General features: G+C 46.1%; 1 protein-coding gene across 4 annotated transcripts in view; it reads right to left on the minus strand.

Annotated features, from left to right (window-relative positions):
- Nucleotides 1–13,120, minus strand: part of CLPB (ClpB family mitochondrial disaggregase) — a 146,320-nt gene that overhangs the window by 109,393 nt on the left and 23,807 nt on the right. For all 4 annotated transcript variants that reach the window (XM_082340329.1, XM_082340327.1, XM_082340326.1 and 1 more), the window contains exon 3: nt 728–814. In XM_082340329.1, the coding sequence (XP_082196455.1) occupies nt 728–814 (87 nt within the window). The remainder of the gene's footprint in view (nt 1–727; nt 815–13,120) is intronic.

The following is a 13,120-nucleotide window of genomic DNA, read 5'->3' on the forward strand; positions in this document are numbered from 1 at the left end:
GCCCGGGATCTGGCAGTGGGAGGCAGCAGTGAGGTACAGTAAAATACACAAACTCTGCAGGCAGGCAGACCAGGTTCTAAATCCTATCTGTGTGACCTTAGACAAATCACCTTACCTCTTTGGGCTTCAGTTTTCTCAGCTGCAAAATGAAAAATAATAATATATATCTTGTGGGTGGTTGTAAGAAGTAGAGATAACTCTATACAAAGTAGACTGTTTCAATCTTTACACAACAGCTGCATGCTGGGGGAATGGGGAAGTGTGTAGGAAAACAGCAGGGCCTCCAATGAGAGGGAAGGAACGCCCCCACCTTCCCTAGTTTCTACCAGAACTTCCAAAGGAACAGCCCAATGGAACCCTTGCTGGGGACAGTGACTGCAGACTGCTCAGCATGGATAATGATAACAGAATCATGATGATAACTTGCACATGTACACTTAACCACTTACAACAGGCTTTCAAACATTTTGTTGCTTCAGTAAAGCAAATGACTCGCCTAAGGTCACAAAGTCAATGAATGATGGAGCTGTGATCCAGAGCTACATCTTTCCTCTCCACATCTCCTATACTTTCCATTGCACCAGGTGTTGACCAGTACCTTAGGCTAAGTCCATTTCCCTGCCTTTCGAGAAGAGAGCAGGGGGACAGGCAAGGGTGGGAGAGGGTTCAGGATCGTGGTCTGCAGAGCTCTGGCAAAGGGAGCCCCATGTGGAAGGAGATCTCTCACCTGTCGTTTCGGTTGATGGCTGCCACCATGAGTGCTGTCCAGCCAAGTCTGTGCCTTGCATTGACATCAGCACCTTCTGACAACAGCCTAGAAAGAGAGAGAAATATTTTCAGTGTATGGCTTATCATGGACATAAGAGTGGAAGAAATGAAAAATCAATAAACAGGGAGGCTAGATGAATTTGGAAATAGTTATAGGGCTTTGAGAACTAAATACCCATCCCAGCTCCTCTGGCCACTCTCCCTTGACCCCAGGCTTCTCCTACCTCTCTCCCTCTTCCCTTAAATGAGTCTGCCTCTGCTGTCATTCTCCCAACCTACTGAGGAAAGAATGTGCCTTCCCCTCTGTCCAGAATGCTCTCTCCCTGCCTCTCTGCCTATTCTAAACCTACTTTCATACAATGGGATACAACCCTGGCTTGAGGACTCTCTCCCAAGTAGGCTTTCCTGACTCATCCAGTCCACAGATCTCTCCTCCTTCCTTAGAATTTCCCCATGCTTAGCACCAAATGCCCAATGACACTTCTCATCTATGTAGCTCCCGGTTTACAGAAGAATCCTACTTCTCAAGTTTATCTGTATGGTCGCTGTTTGGAAATTGGAACTCTGAATGCAAGGGAAGATGGAAAGAATGTTAGAAATGCTAGATTAGGTTTCTAGGAAAGTCCGTATGAACCTATTTGACTCTATATGCCAGTGCCTAGCACACAGTAGGAGCTCAGTAGCTGTTAACACAAGTTTTTAAGTATAACACTAAAAGCCTGAATTCTGGGTCCCAGTAGCAGGGAGCCCTATAATGTGGGGGTGGATAGAGAGAAGGAGAGTGAAGAGAACCAACTCTTACTGCGAACCTCCTACAAGCAGGAACTGCCTCAGAACTTTACATACATGCTCTCATTCACTCTTCACACAAGCTTAAGGAGCTGGTATTAATCTCCTCTTTTCATGGATGAGGTAGTAAGTTCAGCGAGGTGAAATGACTCGCTGAAGGTCACAAAGCTAGTTAAGGGGCAGTACAGTGACTGGAACCCAAGTCGATAATGGCTCTGCAGCCTGAATCCTTCTCATCTCACCAACCTTCCTCTACACTGAACCTGACTCCATGTAACATGGAAGAGAAAAGACTAAATGGACTCCAGCAAATCAGCATGACACGTGCTTGGTCCTGTGCTGAATTCTGGGATGGGGGTGTGGAGAAGACATGGGGTTTGCCCTAAGGAATTTAGTTGTGGAGGGAGGACTCAGGATAGCAGGAAACCAAAGGCTGTAGTGTGTGGTTTCCCACCATAAGTGCTGTAGGAGGCCAGGAAACAGGGAGACCAAAAGTCAAGAGTGTTTCACCAACAAGGCAGGAGCTGCTTATGAGGAATGGGCATTAGGGGGAACTGGGAAGCTGTCTACTCTTCAGTGCGTTCTAGACGAAAGGGCACTGGCAGAGTCCAGAGGCTTGGGGTTGAGTCCTAGCACCATTCTTATGCCATAATCTGTAGGAAATGCCCCTCTGGACCAAGCCAAGCCTAACCTCTGTGCTGCTGAAGTAAGCAAGTGATGAAGGCTTGGGAGGATGAAGAGACACATCATGTACTCATTCGTTCACTCAGCCTGTGCTGATGCAGGGAATGAGACAGGCACTGTCAAAGCCTGAGGGGAAGACAGACCAGCAAGCACATCACTACACATCAGACGAGTGCTAGGAAGGGGGCCTCAAGTTGCAAATGTACAACCAGGGAACCTAACCTAGCCTTAATGACCCAGAAGACCTCTCAGATGAAGTGATGATAGACAGTTAGCCAGACAAAAGCAGGCAAGGGAGGGAAGGAGTGTTCCAGGCAGAGGTAAAGCCTCTCATCAGAGTAGAAGGCAGCATGGGGTATATGAGGCCCTGAAAGAGGTCTGGCACGACTCAGGCACGAAGTACGAGAGGAAAGTGTTGAGAGAGGAGGTTGGGAAACCCTCTTCTCTCACCTCTAGTTTGAAAGGTTTCTTCTGGTCAAAGTCCTGGGCCTCTTCCTCTTACCACATACACTGTTAAGCATCCTTCATGCAGAAACAACTGTCCATAGCCAAAGATGTTAAAGAGGCTAAGAACCCTGGGGATAATTTTCTGAGACAGAAATCTCTCTTTGCACAAAACCTTCCCTTGTTTAGCAGGCCAAGTGGTGCTGTGGAGAGCGCAAGTTTCTGAGAACTGAGAGACTGGAGTCTGATTTTAACTGTGATTCTGGTTGGATGGCTGCACTTCTCTGGCCCTCAGTCTATAAGACCAGAAAATCAGGAAGGGCTGATCAGAGGTTTCTGAGGGAAAAGACTTGAACTATGCCTTGAAGAATAGGAACAATTTAGAGAAGAGGGAGGAAGTGCACGCCAGTCAAGACAAAAGACACAAGATACTATTCAGAAGCAGGGAAGGGATGAGAAAGTATACTCAGAGACCATCAGGTAGATCCATCTGTGTGACAGTTAGCAGCACAGAAACAGGCAGCTGCCAAGGTAGGCAGGGCCTACCACAGGGCCTCAAAAGCCAAGCTAGGAGGCCAAGGCAGTGGGCATAAGCCTTTTTTGAGCCATGGACTCCTCTGAGGATAAATCATCAAAGCTGATGATTCTTTCCAGAAAAGTGCACAGGCACACACACACTCAAAAAAAAAAAAAATCTTTCTTTACATACAATGCCCAGGGGTTCATAGGTCCCCATGAAATTAATAGTGGACCCTAGGTTAAAAACCCAATCTAAAGGGTTGACAAATGCCTGGCAGGTGTGTGCTATGGTCCTGCCCTCCTGTATCTTAGTCAGAAATCATGAATCTCTCTCAGCAGCTCTTTCCTATGGAGCCTTTGAAAGAGCCTCAGAATCCTTCTCAACACTGGTTCCAATCAGCTACCACCAATAAGAAGTATTTCTTATTTGCCATTCCTTAGACTCTCACCATAGGCAAGTGGGGTTGTCATCGAAGGTTTTGGGCAAAAGAAATTATAGAATTAACCTAATAGCTTAAGCAGGCTGAATTTGAAAGGAGACAGAATAGAAAATGGGGACAAGGAGACCAATTTGGAGGTTGCTGTAACACAGACCAAGGGAGATGAGCTAGGGCAGGGAAATGAGAAAGTGCGCGTGAACACAAGAAACTCAGTGCAGCCAGAATCCTTTATGCCTTTAGTGGGTCAGTGACCTGTGTTCCCCTGCCTGAGCCCTGAGAATTCCAGAAGCAGCACTCCTCTGGAGGCAGTGCTGAAGAAAGAAGATTGAGATGCTTCCTCTTCCTGCCCCTTAAGGGCTGAGTGTAGTGTAATAAAAAGAAAAAGATGAATAAAAGCCTCTGGAGCAAGTCAGACCTGGATTCAAATTCTGGTCCAGCTAGATAATGCTGAGCAAATCAATTCTGAGTCTCAGTTTTCTCACCTATCAAATAGGGACAGTAATCTCTAATTTGCAGGGATCCCAGCCCAGTCCCTGGCACATAGCAAGTATTCAGTACAGAGTGGTTTTTGCCTGCCACGCTACCCTGTTTCTATCTCTTTGAAGGAACAAAGCGATCTGGCCTCAAGTTGGTAGTGGCAGGTTGGCAAGTACCCTGGGATTCTAACACAAGGTCACATGGGATGACCTGGGTAGTTCAGCCAGGCTGGCTTCAGGCACTCCTTTGTTCATTTATTCAACAAACATGCACACACTCACTCTGTGCCTGGCTGCACACTGGCTACTGAGGAGGAGACAAGACTGAAGTTCTCGTTTCCAGGACCTAAGCCAAGCAGGGTTTTCTTTTTTTTTCTTTATATATATATATATATATATATATATATATATATATATATATATATATATAATGTGCATGTAAGTATTTGTTTATTACTTTTTTCACAAATAATTGCATTTTAAAATTTATTTATTTATTTATTTATTTTTGGCTGTGTTGGGTCCTCACTGCTGCATGCAGGCTTTCTCTAGTTGCAGCAAGCAAGGGCTACTCTCGGTTGCGGTGCGTGGGCTTCTCATTCAGTGGCTTCTCTTGTTGCAGAGCACGGGCTCTAGGTGTGTGGGCTCAGTAGTTGTGGCTCGTGGGCTCTAGAGCCCGCACGGGCTTAGTTGCTCCGCGGCATGTGGGATCTTCCCGGACTAGGGATCGAACCCCTGTCCCCTGCATTGGCAGGTGGATTCTTAACCACTGTACCACCAGGGAAGTCCATAATTGCATTTTAAGGTGTGTTTATACTGCTAATTCATACAATAATTCCATTTGTAAGTTGCTACTTAATGCTCTATGTCACATCCACCAGATTTCCCCTCTCTGCTCTCCCAGGGATACCCACCCAGCTAACCTCCATCCCTCGGCCACCAAAAGCAATGCTCAAAGAACATCCACTTACATATACCCTTTTGGACCTGTGTGAGTATTTTCCCAGGGCATGTACTCGGAGTGCAATCCCTGGGTTACAGGGTTTATATCACTTGATTTGACTAAATAGTGCCAGGGTCCTACAGGACAACTGCTCCATCTACCCTCCCACCAGCAGGACAGGGGTGTTCCTGTGTACCACGGACACTTGGCAGTAGCCAACTTCCTAATCACTGCAAGTTCAATAGGTGTAAAGGGATCTCACATTGTTGTTTTAATTTGCATGTCTCTGATTACCAATAATTTTGAGCTACTTATTATATGCATATTAGCATGTTGAGGTTTCCTTTTCTGTACACTGCAGGGTTTTCTTTTTTCTTTTTTTTTTTTTTTTCAGGGTTTTCTTTTAAGAGGAGGAACTGCTGGGAGAGAAGGCTTCTCCAAACTTGCTATCCTTTCAATGAACAGTGTAGAAGGAGCACAGGGCAGAAGCAAGAGACCTGTGTTCTAGTTCCAGTTCTGCCACCTCCTACTCTGACACACCACAGAAGATATATTATCTCTCTGAGATTTAGTCTCTTTATAGGTCCATTAGGGTTTTAAGAGGTGACACTGAAATCTGAAAGAAAGGGCTCTGCAAACCTGAAGGGATCATTCCTAGGAGGCAAATCTTAAGTGTTTTTTAGTGAGACACCAGCTTTTAAGCCCTGCCCAGCATACTGACTATCATTCTTTGCAGCCTCCTGGGGCTGAGGTGTAAAGGAGAAAGCAATGGCCCTGGAGTCCAAAGGCTGGAGTTCAGATTCTGGCTCTGTCACTTATTAGCTGTGACATGGGAGCTATTAATCCCTATTGTGCAAGGTAGTTGTAAGGATTAAAAGAGACACCACATGGCAGAATTCCATAAGGAGTGGTGGCACCTAGTAAATCAAGGAAGGACCAGAACAAACAAAAACCACAGTGACCCCAACTCCAAACAACTTTTCCTCTTTCAGAGCTGGGTGGGCCCCTCCCCCACTTCCCCTCTGTGTGCAGAGCAGTCCCAAAACTTAGGATTTCACAAACCCAGGTCTCCTCCATTTCATTTTGTTGCTTTGCAAGTGAATGCCCAGCGGGCAGTCATTTCAAAGTCCTGGGCCAGCTGGGCGGGTGGATGCCTGCTGAGAGCAGCTGAAAGGGCCTCTGAGGCCTGAGAAAGCCACCCTTGCTCTCCCCTGTGATTTTCACCAATGGACAAAATGCGGCAAGTGAATTAATCTCTTTTCAAAAGAGCAATGCTTGTGACAGAGCACGGTGTCTCCGAAAAGGTTAGGATTCCATCATCCCTGAGATGATGAGTGAAAGGCTTAATGCAGGTTGCCACTCAGGGCAGAGCTGCCTGTGGCCAGGGGCTGAGAAGTGAGGGTGGGCACTGCAGGCCTTTCTGGGCTCACTCCAGACTTGTGGTAGCCCCTTCCCTAATGAACTAGGTCTCCTGCTTGGCAGGGCAGTGGTGGGTGACACTAAACCCAGGATGGAGAGGAGACCATACTAGCAGTCCAGAGTTGAATCCCAGCACATGTACAACTCTCAGGTAGTAGAGAGGGGCAGGAAAATAAGCGAGAGAGACCTTGGTTCAAATGCAGGCTCTGGCACTTACTGGGTGGGTAGTCATGGACGAACCAGTGACTCAACCTCTCTGAATCTCGCTTGGTCTCCTCACCTGAGTAACAGCTCGTGCTCTCTGAGCCTGTTCCAAAACTGTTTAAAAAAGGGAGAGGACTCCACCAGCCCTACTCCATATGTCATTCAGGGGCACCATGAAGAAACGACGAGACAAAATATATAAAAGCACTTGGTATGCAATAAAAGTGCTATACAAATGGAAGAGCCTATTTCATTACTATCATCATTTTCCAATGAGTGTCTACCCCATTTTAAGGAAGCAACAGAGCAAACTAGGATGATATATCCAAGGTGTACACAGAACTTGGAATATAAGTGCTCCAAATTTTCTGTGGATTGATAAATGGATGGTCTCAAATCCCCAGGCAAGGGCAGTGGTAGAATAAGGGTTCTCCAGCCCAAGAGCTGAAGATTTCCACATGAGAGTAACTAATCAAGGGAAGAAAAGCTGCTCCCGTCTATCAGGGACCCAGGAGAGTCCTGAAGGCTACGGACCAAACCGGCAGCAGTGGTTACCTCTTTTGGGGAAGCGGGGGTAAGGGATTCAAACTTTCACTTCCTGCTATGAACTCTTCTGTATTGTTTGAAGTTCTGTTGCTGTTTTTTTGTAACAATAAGCATACTATTACTCTTTTTAAAAAAAATTTCTTAGGAAAAGAAAAACTTTGGACCTAGAGCTTGTCATACTGAGTGAAGTCAGTCAGACAGAGAAGGACAAATATCATATGATATCGCTTACATGTGGAATCTAAAAAAAGGTACAAATGAACCAACTGACAAAACAGAAACTGAGTCACAGATGTATAAAACAACTTACGGTTACCAAGGGGGAAAGGCAGTGTGGGGGGGGGGCGGTGCGGGGGAGGGATAAACTGGGAGAGTGGGCTTGACAGAGACACACTACTACATATGAAACAGACAACTAATAAGCACCTACTGGATAGCACAGGGAACTCTACTCAATACTCTGTAATGACCTATATGGGAATAGAATCTAAAAAAGAGTGGATATATGTATACATATAACTGATTCACTTTGCTGTACAGCAGAAACTAACACATTGTAAATCAACTATACCCCAATAAAAAAAATTAAAAAAAAAAAAAAACGAATAAAACCCTTACCCTTTCTTCCTCCCAGAAGCCTTCCCTAAGACAGCCTTGGTGCAGCCATGATGCCCTGTGCTAGCCTGTATCAACAGCTGTCATACAGTTTCCTTGTCCTACTCTCCCAGTAGTCAGCATGGCCCCCTAGAAATGAGGACATGCCTTGTTTCTTGACTCCTGGTGCTGGCACAGCGGCCCACACCAGAGGGCTCAGGGGTTGAACAAATGAATGCCTGTAGCACTTCCCCACACAAATCTCTCACCTATACTCATGTGCCTGTCTTCTTCCAAGAACTTAGGCTTCTGTGTATATGTGTAAGGTGTGGGTGAGGAAGATGTCCTCACTCTCAGGGCTGAGGACGCTTAGACACAGGCCTGGGGCTGGAGGCCATGGGTTCCAGCCATGGCTCTCTCAGTAACTAGCTGTGTGACCTGGATAAATCTGTCTCTCTGGGCCTCACTTTTCTCTGCAGTAAAATAAGGGACCTGAATTAAATGATTTCTCAAGTCCCTGCCAGTTCTAAAATCTTAGGATTCTAAATATGTACAGCATCAAAACAGAAGTGAACTCCTAGCAGACGCGGGCACCAGCATGACTTCCAAAGAAAAGACAACTCCTCAGGCTTGCTGTTTATAGGAGGGAGGGAGTCCCAGACAGGGATACAGGAGTTTTGAGTTATTATGGCTAACAGCTCTTCCACTCAGGGGAGGGAGGTACCACTTGGTTTTTCTTCCTTCTTCTTTATGACCAATCAATATAAAGCAGCCACTGAACTTCAATTGTGCATTGTTCCAACTGATTTCCGGACCCTTCACATGAACTGCCCTCAGCTGCAGCTGGGGAGGGGGCTGAAGGGTGGGAGCCCTGTCCCACCTGCATCAGAGGCCTGGAAGCAGTGAGCCATGCAGACTCAATCATAATTGCTATCTGGGCAACAGGGCCCTGGCTGGAGCCTCGCAGAAGGTCCTGTTTACAGTAATAACAGCACCAGGCTCTGCTGTCTGAGCAGAGGCAAGGCGCCTGGGGCTAGAATCCACACACAGCCTCCATCTGTGCCTTATCTACCCAGTGGGTCTGGGCTGGGAGGGGTGGGGCAAGGGAGGAAATGCTGCTCTCAGACCCCAGCCTGGGCCAGCTGACTTCAGGCAGGTCCAGGTGCTCCAACCCCACCGACATGAGGCCTCTCTAGCATCTTTTGCTTTCACTGCTTGGACTGAGCACTCTCATTCAAGGGCCGGCTCAGGGCCCTGCCCCTAGGAATCTCTCCAGATGCTCTCATTCCCAGTGAGGTAGCCCATCCCAGCGCAGCCATATCTGGACTACTCCAAAGGGCAGTGGGTGGGCAGTGAGGGAGGAGGACTGGCACTTAGGCAGCACCAACAACAAATGAGGTGTGCTGTGTAATGTGCCTGCAGGCTTCATAACCAGTTACTTCCTATCATATAAAGTTTTAAAATTTCCAGATGTAAAGAAGGACCCACTGAGATCAATCTGTCGAATCCTTCCTTTTATACATACAGATATGGAGGCTCAGAAAGCACCAGCCTTGGAACAGACTGATGTGGATATAAGCCTGCACCTGTCTCTTCCAGGCTGTGTGACTTTGGGCAGGTCATGTTTACCTCTCTGAACCTCAGCCATCCTACTTTATCTGTCTGCTAGACCTACCTAACAAGGGTGCTGAGATGACCAAAGGAAATAATGTATGCGTAAGCACTTCCAAGTGTTAGCTATCATCATTACCATTGTTTTATGTGTTCAAAAGCATACAGCGGAGGGGACTTCCCTGGTGGCACAGTGGTTAAGAATCCACCTGCCAATGCTGGGGACAAGGGTTCAAGGCCTGGTCTGGGAAGATCCCACATGCCACGGAAAAACTAAGCCCGTGCACCACAACTACTGAGCCTGCACTCTAGAGCCTGTGAGCCACAACTACTGAGCATGAGTGCTACAACTACTGAAGCCCACACGCCTAGAGCCCGTGCTCCGCAATAAGAGAAGCCACCGCAATGAGAAGCCCACACACCACAACTAAGAGTAGCCCCCGCTCGCCGCAACTAGAGAAAGCCCACACCGCAGCAACAAAGACCTGACGCAGCAAAAAATAAATAAATAAATTTATTATTAAAAAAAAAAAAAGGCATACAGCGGAGGAGCTGTATCAGAACTTTACTGAATACTGCTGGATTAAACAGAATAAAAGCCAAGGAAGGGACCATTCTTTGTACCATCTTTCTTACAGTTTCTAGGAGGAACTTGGCACACATTAAAGTGCATAGATTATTATTATTAACTTTTTATTTTGAAATGATTTCAAACTTACAGAACAGTTAAAAAATGGCACACACACACAAAACTCAGGTATATCCTTTACTCGGATTCTCATTACATTTTCCCTCACGTGCTTTACCATTCCTTTTCTTTCTCTCTTTTTTCCTAGACCATGTGAGAGTTAGTTTTAGACATTATATCCCTTTATTCCCAAATACTTCAGCACATATTTCCTAGTATAAGGACACTCTCTTACATAACCACTAACCAATAATGATTGAATTCAGAACACTTAACATTGATAAAATATTTTTATCTAATATATATCCCATATTCAAATTTCTTCAATTATCCAAATAATATCCTTTATAGCAATCCCCCCTCTGCCCCAGATCCAGCTATAATCCAGGATCAAAACTGGAATCAGGGACTTCCCTGGTGGTGCAGTGATTAAGAATCTGCCTGCCAATGCAGGGGACACAGGTTCGATCCCTGGTCTGGGAGGATCCCACATGCCGTGGAGCAACTAAGCCTGTGCGCCACAACTACTGAGCCTGCACTCTAGAGCCCACAAGCCACCACTACTGAAGCCCATGCATCTAGAGCCCATGCTCCGCAATAAGAGAAGCCACCGCAATGAGCAACCCGCGCACCACAACGAAGAGTAGCCCCCGCTCACCACAACTAGAGAAAGCCCGCGTGCAGCAATGAAGACCCAACGCAGCCATAAATGAATAAATAAATAAATTTATTTAAAAAAAAAAACTGGAATCAAGCATTGCATTGCAGTGCCTTCCGTTTCCTTTCATCTAGAACAGTTCCTCAACTTTTCTTTGATATATATTCATGATACAGACATTTTTGCAGAGTAAGGCTAGTTTGTAGATTGTCCTTCAATTTGGATAACAATTTTTTTGAGGAACCACGTCCTATTCAACTATTCATTCCACAAAGTTTTCATGAAACTGGTTATTATAGGACTCTGAGCAGGACACTGAGGGCACTTTGATGAATTATGCAGTGTTCTTGTCTTCAAGGTGCTCACTGGATGGCTACACACCTGGCAAACAGCTAAAATATAAGCAAGGCACCATGTGAGTGTAGGTCAGAGCAAGAGCCACAGGGACGACTTCTTGGAGGCAGAGGCATGAGCTGTGCCAGAAAGGATGGGAAGAAGCACAGACTCCCTTAATGAACTCCTGGGATCTTCTATGGGAAACATCTGTACTTCCTCAAGCAGTGTGTGCCATGGCTGGGACTCAATAAAACAGAAAAACCAACAATACAAGGCCAGAAAGGGGAGGGGATGGTCCAGGGCACTCTCATCTGGGTACCTCACTCTCATCTGGGTACCTCTGGGCTCTAAGCTATGTCCCAGTCAGCAGCTGCCTTGGTGACAAGAAGGCAAAGTCTCTCTAGGCAGTGAAGTGTGGGAAAGGGCCGTGAGCGCCACCTACTGGCACCATGGCAGGCCCCTAGGCTGCCACAGAGGGCAGTAGGGCAGCTGGGCAGCTGGCTGGCTGATAGGAAGCTTGTCATACTATGGCAACGAGACACAGAAGTGGCTCAAATTTCTTAAATTGGGTTGGCACTTGAGCCACTACTCCAGAACCCTACGAGATTTTCAGTAAAGAATGGACTGTGCAAAGCCAACCACGGTACCTGGCCCTCTAGATGGGTAGGGACAAAATTTGGCCTTCATTAATTCAGGTTTGTCCCAGTAACAAAACTTAAGTAGCCCCTTCTCCAGGCCAGGCTCTGTGCTGGGCACTGAGGGTACAGATGAATCAGACATGGATCTTGCCCACAAGGAGCTCCCAGTATGAACTGGGGGTGGGGAAATGGAACAAGTAAGTACACAAATAAGTGCTTAAAGGATCACAGGTGTTCTGAGAGCTGTTTGTACAGGGTCAGTGAGCACACTGCATGCTTGGCTCTTCCGGTCTTGCAAAGCTCTTGAATGGTGGAGTTCAAAACAGCTCATGTTTCTTGAGCAGCCTACTATGCATCAGGCACTTGACATTTATTTATAATCTCATCTGGTCCTGTGATTAGAGAATAGAGCCTGAGTCATATAGAGAGAGGGTAACTGACTTGCTTAAGATCACATGGTCAGTTAAGTGGCAGCTTGGGACTGGACCCCATGCTCTCTCTACTGAACCACACTGCCTTCAGGGCACATATCCCATCTTCTTCCCTTTTTTCCCACATTTAGCCTGGGGCCAGCACAAGTATCTGATGGAACTAACCAACTGACAGAAAATGATAAAGAAGGAAAAGCCTTAAGTGAAAAGGAGGTTATCTGAGAGATGGAGATACTCTGATTAGTTCTGCTGTCTAGAACCTTCTCCCTTGGAAGAGACTCCTTCTCTTAGACTGAAGATGAGACAGGCCAGATCCATCCCTTCTTCTTCGTGGTAGTCTCCATACTACCACCACCACTTTCACAGCTGCACAGCAATACAATACTTTAAAGTGGTCTTGGTTAAAACAAGCTTGGCAAACAAATCTAACTGGTAGGTTATAGAAGTACAGGAAGCCCCAACATCACTAATCATTAGAGAAATGCAAATCAAAACTACAATGAGGTATCCCCTCACACCGGTCAGAATGGCCATCATCAAAAAATCTACAAACAATAAATGCTGGAGAGGGTGTGGAGAAGAGGGAACCCTCCTGCACTGTTGGTGGGAATGTAAATTGATACAGCCACTACAGAGAACAGTATGGAGGTTCCTTAAAAAACTACAAATAGAACTACCATATGACCCAGTAATCCCACTACTGGGCATATACCCTGAGAAAACCATAATTCAAAAAGACACATGCACCCCAATGTTCATTGCAGCACTATTTACAACAGTCAGGACATGGAAGCAACCTAAGTTTCCATCGACAGATGAATGGATAAAGAGGATGTGGCACATGCATAAAATGGAATATTACTCAGCCATAAAAAGAAACGAAATTGAGTTATTTGCAGTGAGGTGGATGGACCTAGAGACTGTCATACAGA

Source organism: Balaenoptera borealis (assembly GCF_965194805.1).
Source record: "Balaenoptera borealis genome assembly, chromosome: 11".
NCBI classification, from domain to species: domain Eukaryota; kingdom Metazoa; phylum Chordata; class Mammalia; order Artiodactyla; family Balaenopteridae; genus Balaenoptera; species Balaenoptera borealis.